This window comes from Neofelis nebulosa, chromosome 1, assembly GCF_028018385.1.
Source record: "Neofelis nebulosa isolate mNeoNeb1 chromosome 1, mNeoNeb1.pri, whole genome shotgun sequence".
NCBI classification, from domain to species: domain Eukaryota; kingdom Metazoa; phylum Chordata; class Mammalia; order Carnivora; family Felidae; genus Neofelis; species Neofelis nebulosa.
In genome coordinates, this window is record NC_080782.1 from 93,400,150 (window position 1) to 93,423,785 (window position 23,636).

General features: G+C 36.2%; 1 protein-coding gene across 9 annotated transcripts in view; it reads right to left on the reverse strand.

Moving 5' to 3' along the window:
• XRCC4 (X-ray repair cross complementing 4) overlaps nt 1–23,636 on the reverse strand; it is a 315,887-nt gene that overhangs the window by 92,409 nt on the left and 199,842 nt on the right. For 7 of the 9 annotated variants that reach the window (XR_009261112.1, XR_009261113.1, XR_009261111.1 and 4 more), the window contains 2 exons: nt 2,658–2,693; nt 1,515–1,638 (listed from right to left, as the gene is read on the reverse strand). Coding sequence is in view for 4 of the 9 variants with exons in the window: in XM_058727965.1 (XP_058583948.1) it covers nt 1,527–1,638; nt 2,658–2,693 (148 nt within the window). In the remaining 5 variants the exon portion in view is untranslated. Of the gene's footprint in view, nt 1–999; nt 1,639–2,657; nt 2,694–23,636 lie in introns of those variants that run through there. The other 2 variants (XM_058727948.1, XM_058727956.1) reach the window with 2 other exon arrangements.

Here is a 23,636-nt window from a genome sequence, read left to right on the forward strand (position 1 = left end):
CTTAGTAAGAGGAGGACTGAGAATGTACCAACCGTTGAATTTATCATCATGATGGTCGCTGTTAACTTTGAAACCATGGAGAAAAGGGATGTTCAACTGGAGAGAAGTGAAGACAGAATGAGAGGGTAGGAGGTAGAAACAGTAACTATGTTTTTAAAAAACTGTGCTAGATGTTATTGAGGATTGATAAGTAAATATAACTGGTCATTATTTTCAAAGAGGGTCCTTAATGTGTAAGAAGTCTTTTATCAACAATCTCTGAAAAGAACATGTTTTTTTAAAATATGAAATTTATTGTCAAATTGGTTTCCATACAACACCCAGTGCTCATCCCAATAGGTGCCCTCCTCAATGTCTATCACCCACTTTCCCCTCTCCCCCACCCCCCATCAACCCTCAGTTTGTTCTTAGTTTTTAAGTCTCTTAGGGTTTTCCTCCCTCCCTAACTTTTTTTTCCCCCTTTCCTTCCTCCATGGTCTTCTGTTAAGTTTCTCAGGATCCACATAATAATGAAAACATATAGTATCTGTCTTTCTCTGTATGGCTTATTTCACTTAGCATAATACTCTCCAGTTCCACCCACATTGCTACAAAAAGGCCATATTTCATTCTTTCTCATTGCCAAGTAGTATTCCATTGTATATATAAACCACAACTTCTTTATCCATTCATCAGTCAATGGACATTTAGGCTCTTTCCATAATTTGGCTACTGTTAAAAGTACTGCTATAAACACTGGTGCATAGGGGCACTTGTACCCACAGCACTCCTGTGTCCCTTGGGTAAATTCCTAGCAGTGCTACTGCTGGCTCATAGGTTAGATCTATTTTTAATTTTTTGAGGAACCTCCACACTGTTTTCCAGAGAGGCTGCACCAGTTTGCATTCCCACCAACAGTGCAAGAGGGTTCCTGAAAAAACATGTTTTTGATACAAAAAGGGGTTACATTTATATCAATAAGCACCTTATAAAGTCTGCTACTATAATAAAGGAAAAAGGTAAGCTAAATAACATATTTTATTAGGAACATAAATCCTCAATGTATCAAAAATTTTATCATCAGATTTTGAGGTTGCTTGTGTATGAACTAAAAATAAATTTTATACATCATTTCACAAATTAAAATGTTCAAGCATCATTGTTCAGAACATGACTATTCAAAAAAGAACTGTAGACATTTTCTTTGTCCTTTTTCCAAAATCTTCCTAGACAGGATGTTAGACAGCTACCACATATAATATGTGTGAACTGAATATGATAAATGTGTCCTTTGCAATACAAAGTCTGAGATTTTATGTAATTATAGGCATGGGAATGAATAGTTTAGAATAATGTACCACTGTCATCAAATCATATCTTCATATACATGCATAATCCATTTTGCACAATGGTTTCGATTCAGTGTGTATGTAATTAAATTGTAGGGTACAGTAATAGCTGCTGCTGAGTTGAAATCTTGCTTTCTTAGTTTAAAGAAATGAATAGAAAACATAGTCTAGTGAACATCAAAGTACCTTTTGAGACAGTTAAATCTCATCAAAGAGGTCTTCTGAACTACTGTTTCTTAGAGTTTCTAAAGACATGTTTTCAGTTGAGCTGTGCTCCTTTTTCAACTTCTCAGGTTGTGGAGGATCAAGCCTAGAAAAAAAAGAAAATCAAGATAATTTTAGTCTAAAAAATGCCATTTAGAGAAAAATAAAAATAAGAGATATGTAAGCGAAATAAAAAGTTAAATTCTATTTCAGAATTGGTTTAGAGACTTACTTCCCTATGCTGCGTTAACATAAAAAAAAAAAGAGATGAAGAGAATCTAATTACTTTAACTGCTTTTAGAATTAATCCGTCTCTATTCTGAGCTAACAAAAAATCAAGGGCCTACAACAATACTCAAAATTAAAGTCAAGAAATAAAATATCCTCTATGTTGTCTTTTTATGCCAAGATACGAAGGTTCTCAAGCCATTTCTTCAGTAATCCCATCACAATTTACAATTCCTTAGACTCCTTTAAAATCTACCTATTAACATGCATTTTAATCTCTTAACATCAGAAGGTTCTGCTTACATGAATTTCTTTTGGTGGTCTTTTGACTGTTAGTGTGTCTATAATAGTGACTTCGCGTTTTAGCAGTGCTGAAATGCTGTTGGTCCACACTCATTTACTGAATCTATATATCTTTATTTAGTAACTAGATTTTATTCAGTGTCAGTACTGGAGTTACCACATCAATGGAATGACCTCTGTATTTATGTAAATATTCTCTCTGAGACCTAGGATAAAAAGAATGATGACCACTGACTGTTAAACAGATTTATAAAAAGGTAAGCCGGTAGGTAACAGAGCTCAATCAGAAGGACCCCTGCATAAATGTTGTCAGTGGTTCTTTATGAACCTAAATAAATTATGATATTGAAAAATTAGCATTGACAATCAGAGTGGCTTCTGGGGCAGTAATGACTAAGATGAGTCAACACAGTAAAACTCAGTAATGCCACCACATTTCCAACCTCGAAGGCAGAGGAGGAGTCATAGCAGATCGGTATAGATGAAAGAGAATGGGACTTGAGGTCAGGAAACAGATTTGGATCTAGGAGCATTTCTTATTAGCGATGTGACTTCAGACAAGTCATTTAACCTAACTGGATTCTGTTTTCTCACCTGTAAATATGAGGTGACATCTGCCTCGGAGGTGGTCTGAAGATGAAATGAAGTGTTGTATATGAAAATGCTTTCAAATTTCCACAAAAAAATCTGTAAACTATTATTATTAGCTGCTAATGCTGCATGAACAAAAAGCTCCTGCTAATAACGTGTTTAATTTAAAAGAATAACCACTGAAAAATCCCCAAACATTGAGTATGTTTAGACTATGAGTATTTCAGAAATCCAGCACCCACTGTTTTTTGTCTTCGTTTTTTTTGTTTGTTTGTTTTTGTTTTTTCTTGCACAGAGAACTAAAAATGAATCTGCCACAGGGTCCTCTTTTGCCTCCTGACTGCATACAATCAACCGTGGTTGGCTGCCACTAAACCTGGGATGTGTTCTGTCTTATCCTGAGCAAGCCAAGTTTAGACAACATTATGCTCACAGGAATGCCAAGGTGCTAGGCACTGATGCATTATGAAGATGACAAGACCTCCCTCTGGGAACTTTAATGTTAAAATTAACAGTAAATATGGACACAATTATTGTAACATAAAATTAAATAGCTAAAAATATACTCTATAGAAGGAGAAACTGTTACAGTAAAGAACAAAAGTATAATTATTACTGGCCCTAAATGTCTTAGGGTTGCTTTTTCTCCTCCTGGCAAGATAGAAAACTGAATTTTTTTCAACTTAAATTTTTTCAGACTTTGAAAAGTCTCTAATTTTGTTTGTAGCTTACAACCAGAACACAAAGATCAATCAATTCAGCTTTTAAAAACTGTCATAATACAAAAGGACCACTGTGAAGTGACAAATCTGAAGGAAATAGATTCCTAGTGGTCCGTTTATGATTCCCATCTCCTTCTAAAGTCACGAGAAGCTAACAAATTATATTCTGACTCTTTTGGCCTTAGTGTCCAGGGCATAACACATGTTCAATACAAGTTGTTGAATGAATTGAAATCATTGTTCTATAGCTTTCATATCTGTTGTAAGTCAACAGGGTAAATTTAGAATTCTTCCCATAGCCAAAAGAAAAGTTTGATCATATTTATAAGTAATAAATGTTTACCGTACGACTTGTGAATTAAAGAAGAATGGCTAATGATAATAAGAAACCACCTTTGTAGAGTTCAATGCTGAAGAAGAGGACTTTTCAAATAAAGGGAATAAGTGAAACTAGATGATGACAGCTTTACTAAAAGATGAGTTATGTTCTCAGTAATATAATTGCAGAAAGTTCTGTTTTATTAGCTTGATTCCACACTATATTACAGCACACACATGCACATAACACACACAGGAACTACAACCCAAATCAGAACTGCACTACCACCATCTAATTAACAGCGAATAATGTAGATCAAAAGTTAGAGTTGTCAAAAGATGTATCTCATCCTGGGAAAGTTTCTCTAAAATTTTAGAATGAAGATTGGCTTCTCTTTTAACTTTCTGGGAGTTGAATGACCAACATCTTTTAAAATGTTATTCCAGCTACTGGCTCCTTTTGTAAGGACATTTTCTCAGCCAAGTTTCATATTGGTATTACCTTGGATGGAGTATCAACCGTTTCTTATTCAAATGAGAAACATTAGTATTGCTTGGAGTGAATTACGTGCATTTTGTAGCATATTCTGAGAATAGTATTTCTGAAACATGTCAAGGTGCCAATCTGAGCAAAGTGAGAGATCCAGGAAAATGTGCAATGATTGACGGCACTTTGACACTTAAAAAATCATGCTTATTTGACCATGACACAAACAACGGTTCTGACATCAAAAATCAAAAGTCAGTTTTTATGTAGTTTAACTGTATCTCTACCCACACAATACACATAAAATTTAGGACAATGTCTTTAGGATCTTAGGATAGAGATAATTATTTTTGGTTTTGGTTTTTTTTTTAAAGCAGAAAATGAAACCATAAAGACTGATAAGTTCAATTACATTGGAAGCATTAGAAGTTAGTACTGGTAGGTAGGTGTGCCTGGTGGCTCAGTCGGATAAGCGTGTGACTTCAGCTCAGGTCGTGATCTTGTGGTTTGTGAGTCTGAGCCCTACATCAGGCTCTGGGTTGACAGCTCAGAACCTGGAGTCTGCTATGGACTCTGGGTTTCCTTCTGTCTCTACCCCTCCCCCACTCACACTCTCTCTCTGTCTCTGTTTCTCTCTCTCTCTCAAAAATGAATAAAACATCTAACAAAATGTGGGAAAAAAAGAAGTACTTCTATTCACACTTAGAGAAAATGAAAAGATAAGTTACAAACTGAAAGGAGATATTGCAACATATGCTACTAAGAGAGGATTACTATCTAGAACTCCTATAAACATTTAAAAATTCCAACATAATTTAAAAATGTATGCCAAAGACCAGAGGAACTTCCAAAAGGAGGGAACAGTGGGGCCAAAAAGCATATGATAATAATAAGATCAACTTGAAGGAAATGAAAACTAGCATGAAATATTTTACAAATGCAAAAATGAAAATGTCTAACAGCAAAGATCATGAAGGACATGGAATATAACAAGATAAATTACCATTGGCTACAGTATAAACACCAAAGCCATTCTGCACAACAATTTGGAAACAACTGCCCAGGTATATGGAGGTGTATATATCTATACCCAGGAATTCTACTCCCATGCTACACACTCTAGAGAAACACTTGCATATTTATGTCAGAAGATACGTGCACAGATGTCCACCAGTGCATTGTTTGTATGCAATATGTTTGTTATAGTGAAAAACTGAAAACTACCCAAATGTCTTTCCACATGAAAATGGGCAAATAAGTCCTAGAATTTTCACATGATGGACTACAATACAGCTATACACATGCATGAATCTCAGTGTTGAACAAAAGAGCATGGCACAAAAGAATACACATTATATGATTCTAATATTTAAAATTCAAAACTATGTAAAATTATGCAATATTCCTCTGTGAATACCAGTGTGTGCGTGTGTGTGTGTGTGCGCGCAGTCAGTGTCAGTGTATTTGTATAAGTACATAATAGTTCTGGATCTTATTTGGCCTTCCATGACAATGCTCTCAGATTTCTAGGTTTTGTAAGTTTGGCTTCCATGAAGATGGTGATACAGAGGAGGGAGGGCAAGTTTAGTATGGGCGTAAGGGTTTGGTTTTAAACTTAAATAGGTGAGTCTTAAGTGCCTGCAAGATATATGAATGGGGATAGATAGTAAACAGGTAAACCATTACATAGATGGAGAGCTCAGGGGAGAATACTGGACTATGTGTAGAAAGACAGCAGTCATGCTGTATTCCTGGCACTAAAGGCAAATGAGCTGAAGAGATCACCCAGAAGGAGTCTCCCAGAGAAAACAGTTTAGTATAGAAACCCAGAGAATATTAAAATTACAGGGGCAGACAGAAATGATTAAAAGAGATTCAAAGGAATGATGTGAAAGATATGGGGAGAATCAGGGAGAAGTGCTATCACAATGAGGGCCAAGTTTATTTTGTGAGCTCACAGCTTATGGTATTTCCACATGCTACCCAAAAGCTGGCTTTCTGTACAACTTTGCTGAATCTATAAACTCACATTTTCACCCACTATCAATTATCTGGAATTGGGAAAAATAGCTTGGAACGATGCCGCTATGCTTGAGATTTATTACAGAAAAGAACAGAAAATGTTTTCTTTTGGAAAGAAGGAAGTCTTAAACTCTTGGACCATAGCAGTCACAGCAAAAATCTAGCAAAATGATCAGTTCCTGCCTGGCCACCAAAGCAGGTCATTCTAAAGTAGCTGTTTCTCTCACATTGTGTGTGTGTGTGTGTGTGTGTGTGTGTGTGTGTGTGTGTGTGTATACTACCAACTTCCCTGGCATCCACCCACCACATCTCTGACTTCCTCTGGGATTGGGGTAAAAGTCAGATGTGGGACAAGGGTGAAGAGGAGAGCTGAGGTGGGGGCAATGTATTGGGAGAGAATCAGACCTGAGCATTGGCAATAAGATATATGATTTGCTAATAATAGAAACCAAATATCAAATGATTTGTCTTTTAAGATGTGACAAATCAAACTTTCATTAAAATGACCACAAAAAAACCCCACTAAATCCAAGTATTAAGCATTTGATACTATTAAATTACTAGGCAGCTATCATACTGACCTTAACGAGTTCCCGTTATGAAATAAACTCAATTACAGAGACATTTTTTAAATGGACAAGTTTTAGATGTATGCTTAAAGAGTCAACACCACCAAAGTTACCATAGTGGTTTTCAAATTAAATTTCAGTATTAAAAAAATATTTAATGTTAAAATAAGTGGGAAAAGTAGCTTCAAATTTCTAGTTGACCTTATAAAAACCAAAAGCATATCCTAAATAAATTAACAGACTGAAGTCATCAGGATTCAGTAAAACAAGTGTTGAATGCTGTCTGGAATTCAGTAGGCCTAGACAACATTTTGTTGGCCTGAGAAAATGAAAGAAGAGAAGAAATGAAGAAGAGAAACTTTCTGGCAATCAAAATGGCAACTAAAGAGACCGTGTTAGTTATTTTCACTTAAATTTCTAAAGTTATCTTTTTCTAAAGAATATGAATTTCCTGTTCAAAGTTATTAAGACCAAGAAGAAATTAGAAATATGCTTTTGAAATAAGTAATTGTGATTTAAACAAAGAAAGGAGAATTATGAAGAGTGACGACCCTTAATGCTAAAATGTACCAGGGGTGCCTGGGTGGCTCAGCTGGTTAAACACCAGTCTCTTGATATCTTGGTTTCAGCTAAGGTCATGATCTCACAGTTCGTGAGACTGAGACCCCTGTCAGGCTCTGCATTGACAGTGGGGAGACCCCTTGGGATTTGCTCTCTCCCTCTCTTTCTGCCCCTCCCTTGCTCACAGGCAAGTGTGAGTGCACACGCTCTATCTCAAAATAAATAAACATTTAAAAAAATGCACTTATGTGCTTTATACATTGGGAAAAAATGATAATTCTAAAATTTCCCTGTAAAACATATACATTATGGATTTGAAAGAAAAAATCTGTGGTTCTATATAATTCAATGTTTAAAGTGATAAACATTAAAACATATATGTCCATAATCCACAAGGATGCCAAAATTTATGCAGGAATTTCATAATCAATTAGAAGATTTTGTTACTCTTATTGTACTTTATTCAGATAAATAATGTTACCCTGGTAACTCATCAGGTGATTAATATCAGAGTCAATACATGCTTTAAAAAATCAATGCCTGAAGACACTATATTAAACCTCATTTCTTCCTGCATTCTTTGCAAGTTTTGAAATGGTGTAAGTGACATTTGTTACTGTTGATCTAGGCCTATGAAAGTAGAAAACCAGAAAGCAGAAATCTTGGCAGAAAATGATTCTCCACAACCTTCATTTTAAGACAGGCCACTGCTTACTGCTGATTTGTGTGCTACAAATGAAACCTCTCTCACTAGACTAGAAAGCTTCTCAGGTGGAGAGACTGCTTTATTTTACCCAGCTCATGAATGTTCTAATAATTGCATGTGTTAACTAATGAATGAGTGACTGAATAAATGAGGTAGACCGCATTGACAAGAAAGTCTCAATAAAGTTTAACAACCTGCCCAAAGCCACACAGCCAGTTAGCATGAAAGGGAGCAAGCAGGAAAGTCAACAACAGAGCCAGGACAGTAGCCTGTCACTCTAAACCCAAAATCCCTCCCAAATCCTTCACTCCAAAATCCATACCTGTCATGCTACACTGGTGTATGGGGGTCACTAATTCTTACTTACTAATTCTTACTAGTCCAGAGGAAGGCAGCTTGGTGTTAAGCAGTGTGTCTCAAAAAGTAGTTCTATGAGACCCTCTTAAAGAGTGACATTTGTGGTCCAAAATATTTGGAAAATATGTTATTTTTTCTCCATGAAGAGCTCTGAGTGTTGCATGTGCACATTATACATTAAAAACTATGGAAATTCTTCCATAAATAAATGTGTTAATTAATTCATCAAGGAAAACAAAAACAAAGGTACAGAAGAGTATGTGTAGATAATTAGTGTATGTGAGTTTATAGGTATACAGGAGAGTTCTGGAAGAATTCACAAGAAACTAGTAATGGCTGAAAGGAACTTGGGCTGAAGGACAGGCATACTTTTTGATGGATACTCTCTTAAACAGTTAAGATTTTTTACAACCTTATACATAGAACATATCCTTATAAAGTGCTTAAAGAAAAAAGAAGCTTGCTTAACCTGGGTTTTAGAAGTGAATTTGGAAGTGGAAGCTTTTTTTTTTTTTTTTTTTTTTTTTTTTTTTACTGTCTCTCAACTATTAACATCCCAAGAAAGCAGTGCACTCTGGAACTGGTGGCATTTCTTGCTTCCCTGAGAATACAACAACTACTAGCACAAACGCCAAAACTTAGTGGTCTAATGAAGGCAAATAAAAATACACAAAGAGAGCTCTACTTTTGGTTACCAAGAGAAATGTAAAAAACCTGGGCAGACAATAATACCCAGCCATTGAAGTTAATGATTTCTAATGAACCAGGAACCAGGACTGATAGTTTCACCGTAGTGCGGAACCAGCTGTTTGAGTTTCCTGCTGCTGCTGTAACAAATTACCATAACGTAATGGCTTAAAACAACACAAATTCATTCTTTTACAGTTCTGGAGATCTGCTGTCTGACCCAGATTTCACTGGACTAAAATCATGGTGTTGGCAGAGCTGTGTTGTTCTCTGGAGGCCCTAGCAGATAATTTATTTCCTTACCTTTTGCAGTTTCCAGAGCTACCCCCTTCCTCCATCTTTAAACCCAGCAAGGACAGAAGGACCCCGTTTCACAGCACATCACTCTGACCTTGCTTCCTTCATCACATTTCTCTCTCTGCCTCTCTTCTCTGTCACTCCCGTTTAAGAACCTGGTGATGCACTGGGCCTGCCTGGATAATCCAGGATATTTAGCTACTTTAAAGGTCAGCTGATTAGCAACTTTAATTCATCTGCATCCCCTTTGCCATGTGATCTAACATAGGCTCAGGTTCCAGGAATTAAGACATAGACATCTTTGAAAGGGGGTGGCCATTCTTCTGCCTACTCCAGCCTTTACTTGGTTACGGCTCAAGTGTTATTCTAATCTGTTAGCTTAACTATGTTTCAGGATAACTGAATAGACAAACACGTTTTGTAAGCAGACACGCAAGGCCCAGAGCTAAAGGAAACCCTCAACCCGGCTGGAGGAGGCATCTGCAAGGTGTGAGTAATGTGAACTAAAACTCCAAACAACCCACATTGGGTCCTCTTATCCAGAGATAAATGGAACCAGATTCCCTGAGAAGGGCTGGCAACTACTATTATCCATCACCTACCCATCCACTATTTATTGAGTGCTTACCATGGGTCAGAAACTCATGAGACTGTGCTACATGCTTAGGATACAAAGGTGAGCATACAAACAATCTAAGGCAGAAGCAGCACTGAGCTGCTGAGCTCCCCTGAAATTATACTTACAGTAGCCTTTGTCTGGGCTGTGTTTAGAGGCTTGTCTACAGTACTGTGTTTTATTATGACAGTTCTAAAGAGGAAGGCTGTAAAAGAACCACAGAAATGCCACCCTCATGGGAATGTGACATGTGCTGTCAGTCACACAAGGCCACTGGTATAGATGGTCTTCATCCCTGACTTAATGTCCTGCTATTACTATCTTGAAATTGTTAAATTTTGAACAAAGGGGCTCTGCATTTTTATTTGCACTGAGCCTGCAAATTACTGTAGTTTGTCCTGACCACGAATTTTGAGTGACCTCAGCACACCAGTCCCAAAATGAACCTAACCAATTGCTCAAACATCTGGACCAATAAACAATGGGACTTTTTTTTTTTTAACCAATTATGTACTGATGTATGGACTCATTCTGTCCTAACCATAATCTAGTTTTGATCCTTAATTAGCATAACTGCCAGTAAACCCCATTTCTAACATTTATAATACACTTTTTCTCTTCTGGGAAATGCTTGATTTCTCTTTTTTTATTTGCCTGCAAAAAAATAAGAATGTATTATCCTGATAAATAAATGCTCTGCTTTATTAGGCTTTTCCTTCTCCTGCCTTTCTCTACTTCTTTTCTGTTGAAAGCTCCACTGTCCTTTGTTTTATAGTAAGAGAGCTTAATTTCTATTTTAATTACAGATTTCTCCATTATATTAGTCCTTGCTAGTGGGCTTCATTCTTAGTGTTCTTAAAATTATCCGGTGTAATTAATTCCTTTACTCACAAAGCAGCAAACATCATCAGTGCCATCCTATGCTATGGCTTACCTATCTCCTTCCCTTTGGATTTAATGATTATCAGTCTGCTCCAAATTCTTCCTGAATGTTTTCCTAGGCTTTTCATGGAATAAGTGACTAAGGATGATTATGCAGTCAGACTTTTTAAAAAAGTCAGACTCTTTTTGTAACATCACTAACATCATAATAACTTTTATACAAAATGAGGAGAGTACCATAATAACTGATGAGTGATATAAACAACCAAAAAACCACTTCTTCACCAAGTATATTAATTCAACTTGGTACTATGGGTGAACTGTAGAGAGTCAGTGATCAAAATCTGGGAGATGTCTGTTTACAGAAACATGTCAGAAAGGAATCAGAGCACTGGAAGAAGGCAGATGCAAAAAATCTACAAAATTATGTGGATTTTGATCTTGAATTAAAAAGCTTAAACTTTTCAGATATTTAAAAAAATAACCAAACTGCAAAGTAAAACCAAGTTGTATAGGGAGGCAGGGTGTTTTAAAAACAACTGTCTCCCACAATTGGTAGCAATTCCCTGTGTAGATAAGGCAGTACAAAGCATGTAGGATGCAGTCTACATACTCAGAGTGACAGAAGAAAGACCTATCTGCCCTTTGACCCTAGAAAAATTTATTACATGAATGGTGTTATGATTCCAGCAAAAGTTCAAATGTCACTAAACTTTTATTTATCACATTAAAAATACATGGAATAAATGCAAATGTTATTTAAAAGTCAATCAAATCCACACACAAAGCTGTTGACTACAGTTGTGTTTTACGTTTACATAATTATATTTACTAAATGAATTGTATACATTTTCTCATTTTAGCATCTTTATGACTACATAAATTACCATTTTTCTTCAAGATTTCTGTTCATAGTGTTTATTTCAGGGAAGCAGAGTAAGTATGACAAATGGTCCTATTAATGCATTAAATGATGCAATTCGGTCTCATTTGTTTTTGAATGTCCCAGTGTAATCGATGCCTTAAGAAAAATATAAAAATAGCATTATTTAATAATAATTCTCCAAAACGCATAGTGGAGGAAGTTTTCACAAACCACTCAGAAATATCACTAACACATTTAATTCAGTCAAATGTTTTGTAAAGGCATTGGTCGGATTTGCCAAAAAGCAGGACTGGCTGTAGCATTTAATTAAGCCTTAAACAGAAAAATTTAGTAAATAATCTATTCACAATTCAAACATCCACTATCACCTAACTGATCTTAATCAGCTACTATAAGAAAGCTATCTATCTCAGCCTTGATTGTGTGCCATCTGAACTATATATTTTTCCTCTTTGCCTTTTCATTTTTCTCCTTCAGCCCACCTTCCAACTGTTGCTAATTAGTTATCTATGACACAAGTCTGATTATTATCTTCCACTCCTACAATGCTGTAGTTGAAACTCCCTTGGCATAGCAAAAAGAAAAAAAGAAAAAAAAAAACACCAAAGAAGGAAATCTCTGCATAAGTTCTAGATACCTGGCTTCTTTTCTAGCTCTAACTCTCTGATGCTCTTCTACACTAAACTTCTTTTCATCCACCAAACACACCATTCTTTTGCCACCATACTTTTCCACATATTTCCCTCAGTTTGAGGTCCCTTTCTCCTACCTTCTTTACTTAGCAGTCTCCTACTCATCATTAAAGGCCAAATTCAGATGTCACTGCTCCTGGGAAGCCTTCTATATTTTCCTAGGTAGAGAAACTAATTATCTCCTATTCTCACATAGTGTATCCTAAATCAAGTCAGTTATCGCTCTGTAACAAACCACCCTACACTTAGCAACCCCAAACAATAACCACTGTATTCTGCTCATACCTTCTATAAATCAGGAATCTGGACAGGGCACAGTGCAGGATGGCTTGTTTTTGTGCCACAGCATCAGGGCATTAGCCAGAACTACTGGAGAACTGGGCTGACCTATTGACTGGGAACTAGAATCCTCTGAAAGCTCAGTTAGTCATATCTGGTGTTTGGACTAGGAGTCCTCAAAGATTAGCACTGGCTACTGGAGAGTCTTCAGTGTCTTGGCTTCCTCACTCTTGCCTTCCAGAATGGCAGCCTGGAGTACTTAGCCTTCATTTAAAAATGCTTAGGGGCCCAAGGCGGCTAAGTGCCTGACTCTTGGTTTCTGCTCAGGTGGTGATCTCACAGTTTCATGAGTTCAAGACTCGCACCAGCTCCACGTTGACTATGTGGAGCCTGTTTAAGATTCTCTCTTCTTGCTCTCTGCCTCTCCCCTACTCGTGCTGTCTTCCCTCTCTCAAAATAAATAAATAAACAAACCCTAAAGAGCAAAAAAAAAAAAAGGGGGGGGGCACAAGGTTGCCTTTTCTGACCTAGTCTCTGGAAATTACATAACATCACTGTTCCTGCATTTTGCTGTTACAAATGAGTTAAAAGCCCACCCAGATTGAAGGGGAGGAGCCATAGAAACTACCTCTCAATGGAAGAAGTATCGACCACAGACTTTAACTCTATACATCTTTGTCACTTACATTGTAACCAACTGAAGAACAGGAACTATGATTTAGAATAAGTGTTTCATTCAGAATTTGGCGCAGTTCCTATAATAAAGAACTATGTGTGCTGAAACTGACTAAAAGGTGTCTTATTGAGTACATCTGCCTTTTTTCTCTTTGAGTTGAGTATGAAAAAAGCTATAGCTACATTCATATATAATTTACAGAGAATAAAAACCATTCCAGAGGAGAATGGTACTGATATTGACGTTTTAGAAATCCCGCCACATAAAATCACTTCAAACCTCATTTACAGGTTCAACAAGGAGATTTTAATTTCTGACAACTACTGCTGGCTAGTAGCTAGCTTATTTTCCATTATGAAGTAACTTAAATTATTTATTTTTTCCAAGTAGTTTTGGCTGTTTATAAATCTATCTGCTTACACGTTCATAATGCCACTAGTGTAGTTCTATTCCACTTTACTGGAATGTTTGGGAAGAGAAAGTTGTGGTTAAATTAATGATGTTTCAATCTTCATGGCTAAAAGCCTCCCTAGCAAATGCTGGGCAACTTCTAAGTAAACACATACTCAGAACTATATAACAACTACTGAAAGACACTATAGTTTCTTGAATTTTCTGTTAACTTTCATTAAGTTGTCACTGTTGTTGTTGCTGTTATTATTATTATTATTACTTAAGCTTTAGGAATTTAAGAAAATCTAAACCTTTTCTATCTGGCTATTGAGAAATAAGCAATCATAGTTTCCTTAAAAAATGTAAGTAAAATTCAAAGATAAAATAAAATCTTCAGTCCTATACATCCTTTATTCTGAGAAAAAATGTGACCCCTGTTAGCAATAGGGAGTTATCACCATCAATCTCACCACAGATAAGCAATGAAGAAGGAGAATCAGATTTCATATACCAGAAACCATAAGCAGAATTTTAAATGTTGAACCAAGAAATTCTAACACTTGTTTGGAATTAGGAAAGCTGTCATCCATAAATTCACATGCAGCCCCAAAATATAAGCATGAAAATTGAACGGGCTACAAACATGCATGGAAAACATTAAGCTAGATTCTACAGTCTGATCATGATTTCCCTTAAAATATATATAACCCTCCAATTGTCCTCAAAATGTTATTGGGCTTCTATGGTTTGGTAAACAGAAAATTTTAAATTAATTCATTTAAAATGCTGTCTACAATGCATTCTTTTATCGTTGCTGTAAAAATAGGCTATTTGTCATACTGTAAAAGAAAAAAGATGTTTGATACTTCCTATTTTATCACTGGACAGTTTTCTGTAACTAAGAAATTTGGAAGTGACTAGAAAGAGCAATTAAAAACCCTATTTGTAAGATTATAAGTTTCTGGAAGGCAGGAACTACACTTATCTATATATGGTTTAACCACATACAGGACATTTGCAACTAAGAGTTGTTTTTTTTTTTAAAGTTTGTTTTTAAACTTAAACTCAGGACACAATTTTTAGAAATGTTACAAATAACAGATTTTCCACTAAGACCACTTAGCCTATTATATAAACAAACTATTAAAAAGGATTAATCATGAGAACAGGCAACACAATTATAAAAATCCATTTTTTATACATTTCTTACTTCAATCAGTATTTTCTCAATGTAAGGCATTGTGCTAGTCTCTGAGATGAATAAGTAAAACATAACTCCAAACTCTGAAAATGTCTAGTGAGCAAAAAAGTTTAAAGAATTATGTATAATATACTGTCATGAAATACATAAAAGTATTGATTTGTAAGATTAAAAAATATTTTAAGTTTCAGGGGCGCCTGGGTGGCTCAGTCGGTTAAGCGTCCGACGTCGGCTCAGGTCATGATCTCACAGTTTGTGAGTTCAAGCCCCGCATCGGGCTCTGTGCTGACAGCTCAGAGCCTGGAGCTTGCTTCACATTTTGGGCCTCCCTCTCTCTCTGCCCCCTCTGTGCTCATGCTCTGTCTCTCTCTGTCTCAAAAATAAATAAACATTGAAAAAAAATATTTTAAGTTTCAAATCTGGATTTCAGGAGCACATCTCCTTACAGAAGGCTTATCTGTATTTGCAGTTATATGTAAACATGTTACACAAAAAATGCGATTTGATTACTACATGGTAATTTCCTATAACTCTTAAAGAGATACTTGGCTGTTAATGATTAAATGCAATCTTATTCCTAGCAGCCATAACTGTTTTCTTTCCTTAAGCAACTTTTCTCATAAAGAAATGGAATTGAATGCTGTATCAGAAGACTGAATACTTAAGGAAAACATTTAAATTCACGGGAATTTCACTAAAACAACAATAATTGCTATAAGACACCTAGACAAACCCAATCCGAATATCCAACAGTTAGGTGGGGTGGGGTTAAAAAAGGCAACTCTATGTCTGAATGTCTGAAGGTCCAAAATATCAGTATTGTATTTTCAGGATAGAAGACTTTTAGGTTTCATCCAAAGTTATGAACCTAAATTTTCTGTATTACCTCCTCTCCTTATTTTGGGTGTTGAATCTTCATCAAATAAATATTCCTTATACTGAAATAGTTACTACTTAAAATAAACATTTGGTAAGAAGAAATTACGAATTTCCCAAATGACTTTTTAAGATGACTTGGGTTTCAAATTCAGAAATTCTAAATCCTATAATTAATATAGTGGATGCAAGCAGCAACAAAAAATATTTATTTTTTTTGGTATATAAAGTAGTATATGCACATTATAAACACTTCAAAAACTTCAGAAAAATATAATAAAAATAAAAATTATCCTGTCCCTTCACCTGTTGATATTTTAGTGTATATACTTTAATTTATATATATATATATATACAATCTACACATATACAGTCTTCTAAAAATAATTATAGTAAAAAATATTTTATATCATATTTCTGTTGATAATTTTTGGGGTATTACTTTTCCGTGTCAATAATTATCGCTCCACAGGGCACCTGGGTGGCTCAGCAGGTTAAGCATCCGACTCTTGATTTTGGCTCAGGTCATGATTTCAGGGCTCACTGACAGGGCAGAGCCTGCTTAGGATTCTCTTTCTCCCTCTCTCTCTGCCACCCCCCCCCCCCCCCCGCCGTTTGCACTTGTGCTCTCTGTCTCTCTCCAAACCAAAGAAATAAACTTAAAAAATAATTATGACTCTCTATACTCATTATTTAATGGCCTCATAGTCTATTCCATTACACTGAAGTACCTTAAAAATACAACTGGCTCTCCGTTCATAGTCCAAAATTATAAACAATTTAAATACCTATTGTAAATCACATTTCAATGAACATCTTGAATATATTCCTTCTAGGTAATGTTCTTAAGGTAACAGTTCTATTTAATTCTAATTGAAAATAGTTTGCTATATAACACTATAGTTCCTGATAGTTACTACTCTTAGGAATGCTAAAGGGAGAAGTACAGCTTAAGTCCAAGAGAGTAGCTAGCATGTATGTTTTTTAACTACCTGAAAATTAAATCACTTTTTAATGAAAATTCTATTTTGAAATTATGTGAATTTTGCCATAGAAAAAGTACTACATTAAAGTAGTACATTAAAGTACTATATAGAGATAAAAGAATTAATGGGAACAACAGCCAAAGTAACTACCCATATAAACCAGGGAAATAAAGTGATTAAAACCTTGGGAAGTGAAGAGAGTACTCATTAAAATATTTGTGTATTAACAAACACAAAAAAGATCAGACGTTCTTTAGGTTCCTCTCTGAAGACTACCCCACCCCTTGCTTTCCAGTAATAAAAAGTTTTGATATTATACATCAGAGGTGGGCCTCATACACATTATACACTACGATTTTTGTTCACTTTTCTTGGGAACATTAGGTTAGGTCAGTGACCCATTACAGGAGTGTTTTGTGTCTGTTTGTCAAGGTGTGGGCCAAACTCTCTCCTATACATTAAATGGTTATTACTAACTTGGAAACAAGGCAAAGAGGGGTGCTTCACAGGATTCGGAAAGAGTCAGAGCTGACAATGATTCTGAACTTAGTGTGCAGATAAGTAAAAGGATTCAAAGATAAAGATAACACATTCACTGAAAAGTACCTTATTCACTGTGATGTTGATATTTTAATCCAGGTATAAATGACTATACTCTGATGTCATTTTGCCACACATACAATTGAAGAGAATAATTTAAAATGGATACAGATGCCTTTTTAAAAGGAGGATCCTGAACTTTCTTGATGCAAATAAGAATTCTAACTGGAAGTTTCAGATCTTCACACATAGCCTGGAGCTGTTCTCCATAGTTTCTCGTGTGTGTGTGTGTGTGTGTTTTAATTCAATATTCAAAATTCTGTTTAAACTCTATTCAGGTTGTTCATCTGTCACCGAGACTAACAGCTAACGTTTATTAAATATTCTCCTTACACCAGGTACTATGTTAACTCCTTATTCACGTAATTCTCAAAATAACCCTATGTCTGGTTATGGTATCTATTTTCCAAATGAGAAACCAAAACCTTAGATATATGACCCAATCAACCAAGTTCTCACAATTTATAAGTGGCTAAGGAAGGACTTAAACTCAGGTCTGCTGGCCTCCATGCTCTGAACCAATGCCTCTTTCCCTTTTTCCTTTTGCCTGAAGTATCTTTTCCATCATTATTATATGTGCAAATTCCATCTACCCTACAAGGCTCAGCTAAAATGCTACATCCTTCATGAAACCTGCCTTGAATTCAGCCTCTTTAAAATCTCTTATCACACATCACTAGAGAATTATTCTAACACAAAATAAATGAATTCTGTTCAAAACAACGTAGCTTTATGTGTTACCTGCCTAATTATAATGTGTGAAATTAAAAGTAGGGTCATTTCCAGCAAATATTTCCAGAAGTACAAAAGGTGTTTATAGGCAGATTAGAAGTTCTATCTTTCCTTAAAGTCATTAATGTCACCTTCTTGAGTGACAAATACTTAGCAAGCATTTGCAAGTGACTTATGCTTACTGGACATTGTCTGCATAACAATAAATTGTCATGATCACTGCCCTCTTTGAGCTTACAATCTAAAACAGATGTCATGTTGTAAACAAACATAAAAAAAGATAAAGGTGTTTACATACAACTGTTTCAACAATTGAGATATACTACATGCATGAAATGTTTATGTTACATGCCAGTCACAGTGCAAGCATTGTGTGTGTGTGTGTGTGTGCACATGCACATGCAGAAGACTGAAATGTCATATACAGGGTCAAGATAAGGATTTTTCAAATTCAGGTTTTGTCTATGTAAAAAAGAGGGCAGCAGCTTACATCTGTGCAACTAGGACTTTATTAGAAGAATACAGATGTCAATCACCACAGACTAACCACTGTACACATGTGAACCAGATGCTTCCATGTAAAATAACCCAGGGTGTTTCACAGATGAATCACTGAAAACGTAATTACACATCAGTCCTAGTTTATTAGTAACAGGTCCACTTATGTGGAAGCCATATGGTACTATCCATCCTGAAGTAGTGGAAAATACAAAAATGCGTACTTTGAGATCTTCAAATATAAACTCTTCTGTTGGTTTGCTGTATTACTCTTGTGGCAAGGTAAGTGGTGACTGTATGTGTTCAGTCAAATGCCTTTGGGACAGAGGTCCATTGGTGCCTCTTACTACTGAAGACTGGGTCAATAAAGTTTATATTCTATCCTTTCCCCTTCAAAGGATTTTACTTCAACAAAAAATAAAATGTTTTAGGGACCATACAACTCTTTTTTTTTTTTTAATTTTTTTGTTAACGTTTATTTATTTTTGAGACAGAGATCGACAGAGCATGAATGGGGGAGGGTCAGAGAGAGAGGGAGACACAGAATCTGAAACAGGCTCCAGGCTCTGAGCTGTCAGCACAGAGCCCGACGCGGGGCTTGAACTCACGAACTGCGAGATCATGACCTGAACCGAAGTCGGACGCTTAACCGACTGAGCCAGCCAGGCGCCTCAGGGACCATACAACTCTTATATATCTAATTAATGACTGTCAGGGTAAATATTTACAACACCTAGAAGGTATGCTGAGCACTAAAGTATTACCAATGTTTTCTCTTGCATACAATTTAATGTTGATTCGATATATATGCATTCACTGCAGATAAAGCCCATATAAAAGTTGTCAGAAAGCATCTAAGTTTTACAACATCGATTCTCTGAGCTCCAAGGGTCACTAGTCTGCGTTTCATAAAGCTGTCTACCTATTTACATAATCAATTTGCTTGTTTTCCTCACGTGTCGGACAAATAGCAATGAAACTCTTCAGTGAAGAGCAAAGCCCTTTAAGAGGAGATTAAATTTTTGCTTCAAAGAGACTCTTTAAAACAAAAAAAAATAAGCACACCAAAGACTACTTCTCTGAAGCACTTTGGTTAGGAAACTATACCAGGAGGGCACACAGCATCAATGGTGTCTAGATTACCATTAGAAAACCTCAAGGTTTTCTTTTGTTTACTCTTTGACCACAGGGGCAAAAATGTCCTGGCAGGTTGATTTGCTGTCTTCCCCTTTCTCTCCAGTCTTAAAGTGGTTTTTTTTCAATTATTCAAACAAATTTTATTTAATATTTGATGTATATAATATTTGTATAACATATAAATACACATAAATTATAAAGCATAATAGTAAGTCTGACTCCTGCAGTGCTACTACTTAAGAAGACAAAATTACCAATACGGTTACACCCAACATGCTCCATTCTCGAACCTTCTCTCTTTGCCTCCCCATAAGGTATAATTCTATCCTATGTTGTGCATTAATCATTTCTTTGCCTTAAAAAGGAAAGTTATATTACACATATACATATTCCTAACTAACATTTTGTTTAAATGCTGCTTTCTTGTGAGGGGATGGAGAACTATGTATCATGCTACTGGAAGCCAAAAGAAAGCTGGAGTAGCCATACTTATATCAGACAAACTAGACTTTAAATTAAAGGCTGTAACAAGAGATAAAGAAGGGCATTATATAATAATTACAGGGCCTATCCATCAAGAAGAACTAACAATTATAAATGTCTATGTGCCAAATACGGGAGCCCCCAATACATAAAACAATTACAAACATAAGCAACCTTATTGATAAGAATGTGGTCATTGCAGGGGACTTTAACACCCCACTTACAGAAATGGATAGATCATCTAGACACACGGTCAATAAAGAAACAAGGGCCCTGAATGATACATTGGATCAGATGGACTGGACAGATATATTTAGAACTCTGCATCCCAAAGCAACAGAATATACTTCCTTCTCGAGTGCAAATGGAACATCCTCCAAGATAGGTCACATACTGGGTCACAAAACAGCCCTTCATAAGTATACAAGAAGTGAGATCATACCATGCATGCTTTCGGACCACAATGCTATGAAGTTTGCAATCAACCAGGAACAAGTTTGGAAAACCTCCAAAAGCATGGAGGTTAAAGAACACCCTACTAAAGAATAAATGGGTCAACCAGGCAATTAGAGAAGAAATTAAAAAATATATGGAAACAAACGAAATGAAAATACAACAATCCAAACGCTTTGGGACGCAGCGATGGCAGTCCTGAGAGGAAAATACATTGCAATCCAGGCCTATCTCAAGAAACAAGAAAAATCCCAAATACAAAATCTAACAGCACACCGAAAGGAAATAGAAGCAGAACAGCAAAGACAGCCTAAACCCAGCAGAAGAAGAAAAATCATAAAGATCAGAGCAGAGATAAACAATATAGAATCTAAAAAAACTGCAGACCAGATCAATGAAACCAAGAGGTGGTTTTTTGAAAAAATAAACAAAATTGATAAACCCCTAGCCAGGCTTCTCAAAAAGAAAAGGGAGATGACCCAAATAGATAAAATCACGAATGAAAATGGAATTATTACAACCAATCCCTCAGAGATATAAGCAATTATCAGGGAATACTATGAAATATTATATGCCAACAAACTGGACAACCTGGAAGAAATGGACAAATTCCTAAACACCCACACTCTTCCAAAACTCAATCAGGAGGATACAGAAAGCTTGAACAGACCGATAACCAGCGAAGAAATTGAATCGGTTATCAAAAATCTCCCAACAAATAAGAGTCCAGGACCAGATGGCTTCCCAAGGGAGTTCTACCAGACGTTTAAAGCAGAGATAATACCTATCCTTCTCAAGCTATTCCAAGAAATAGAAAGGGAAGGAAAACTTCCAGACTCATTCTATGAAGCCAGTATTACTTTGATTCCTAAACCAGACAGAGACCCAGTAAAAAAAGAGAACTACAGGCCAATGTCCCTGATGAATATGGATGCAAAAATTCTCATTAAGATACTAACAAATTGAATTCAACAGCATATAAAAAGAATTATTCACCATGATCAAGTGGGATTCATTCCTGGGATGCAGGGTTGGTTCAACATTCGCAAATCAATCAACGTGATACATCACATTATTAAAAAAAAAAGATACAAACCATATGATCCTGTCAATCGATGCAGAAAAGGCCTTTGACAAAATTCAGCATCGTTTCTTAATAAAAACCCTCGAGAAAGTCGGGATAGAAGGAACATACTTCAACATCATAAAAGCCATTTATGAAAAGCCCACAGGTAACATCATCCTCAATAGGGAAAAACAGAGCTTTTTCCCTGAGATCAGGAACACAACAGGGATGTCCACTCTCACCGCTGTTGTTTAACATAGTGTTGGAAATTCTAGCATCAGCAATCAGACAACAAAAGGAAATCAAAGGCATCCAAATTGGCAAAGATGAAGTTAAGCTTTCACTTTTTGCAGATGACATGGTCTTATACATGGAAAATCCGATAGACTCCACCACAAGTCTGCTAGAACTGATACATGAATTCAGCAAAGTTGCAGGATACAAAATCAATGTACAGAAATCAGTTGCATTCTTATATACTAATAATGAAGCAGCAGAAAGACAAATAAAGAAACTGATCCCATTCACAACTGCACCAAAAAGCATAAAATACCTAGGGATAAATCTAACCAAAGATGTAAAAGATCTGTATGCTGAAAACTATAGAAAGCTTATGAATGAAATTGAAGAAGATATAAAGAAATGGAAAAACATTCCCTGCTCATGGATTGGAAGAATAAATATTGTCAAAATGTCAATACTACCCAAAGCTATCTACACATTCAATGCAATCCCAATCAAAATTGCACCAGCCTTCTTCTTGAAGCTAGAACAAGCAATCCTAAAATTCATACGGAACCACAAAGGCCCCGAATAGCCAAAGTCATTTTGAAGAAGATCGAAGCAGGAGGCATCACAATCCCAGACTTTAGCTTCTACTACCAAGCTGTCATCATCAAGACAGCATGGTATTGGCACAAAAACAGACACACAGACCAATAGAATAGAATAGAAACCCCAGAACTAGACCCACAAACGTATGGCCAACTAATTTTTGACAAAGCAGGAAAGAACATCCAATGGGAAAAAGACAGTCTCTTTAACAAATGGTGCTGGGAGAACTGGACAGCAACATGCAGAAGGTTGAAACTAGACCACTTTCTCACACCATTCACAAAAATAAACTCAAAATGGATAAAGGACCTGAATGTGAGACAGGAAACCATCAAAACTCTAGAGGAGAAAGCAGGAAAAGACCTCTCTGACCTCAGTTGTAGCAATTTCTTACTTGACACATCCCCCAGGGCTAAGGAATTAAAAGCAAAAATGAACTATTGGGACCTCATGAAGAAAAAAAAAAGCTTCTGCACAGCAAAGGAAACAACCAACAAAACTAAAAGGCAACCAATGGAATGGGATAAGATATTTGCAAATGACATATCAGACAAAGGGCTAGTATCCAAAATGTATAAAGAGCTCACCAAACTCCACACCCGAAAAACAAATAACCCAGTGAAGAAATGGGCAGAAAACATGAATAGACACTTCTCTAAAGAAGACATCCGGATGGCCAACAGGCACATGAAAAGATGTTCAACGTCGCTCCTCATCAGGGAAATACAAATCAAAACCACACTCAGGTATCACCTCACGCCAGTCAGAGTGGCCAAAATGAACAAATCAGGAGACTATAGATGCTGGAGAGGATGTGGAGAAACGGGAACCCTCTTGCACTGTTCGTGGGAATGCAAACTGGTGCAGCCACTCTGGAAAACAGTGTGGAGGTTCCTCAGAAAATTAAAAATAGACCTACCCAATGACCCAGCAATAGCACTGCTAGGAATTTACCCAAGGGATACA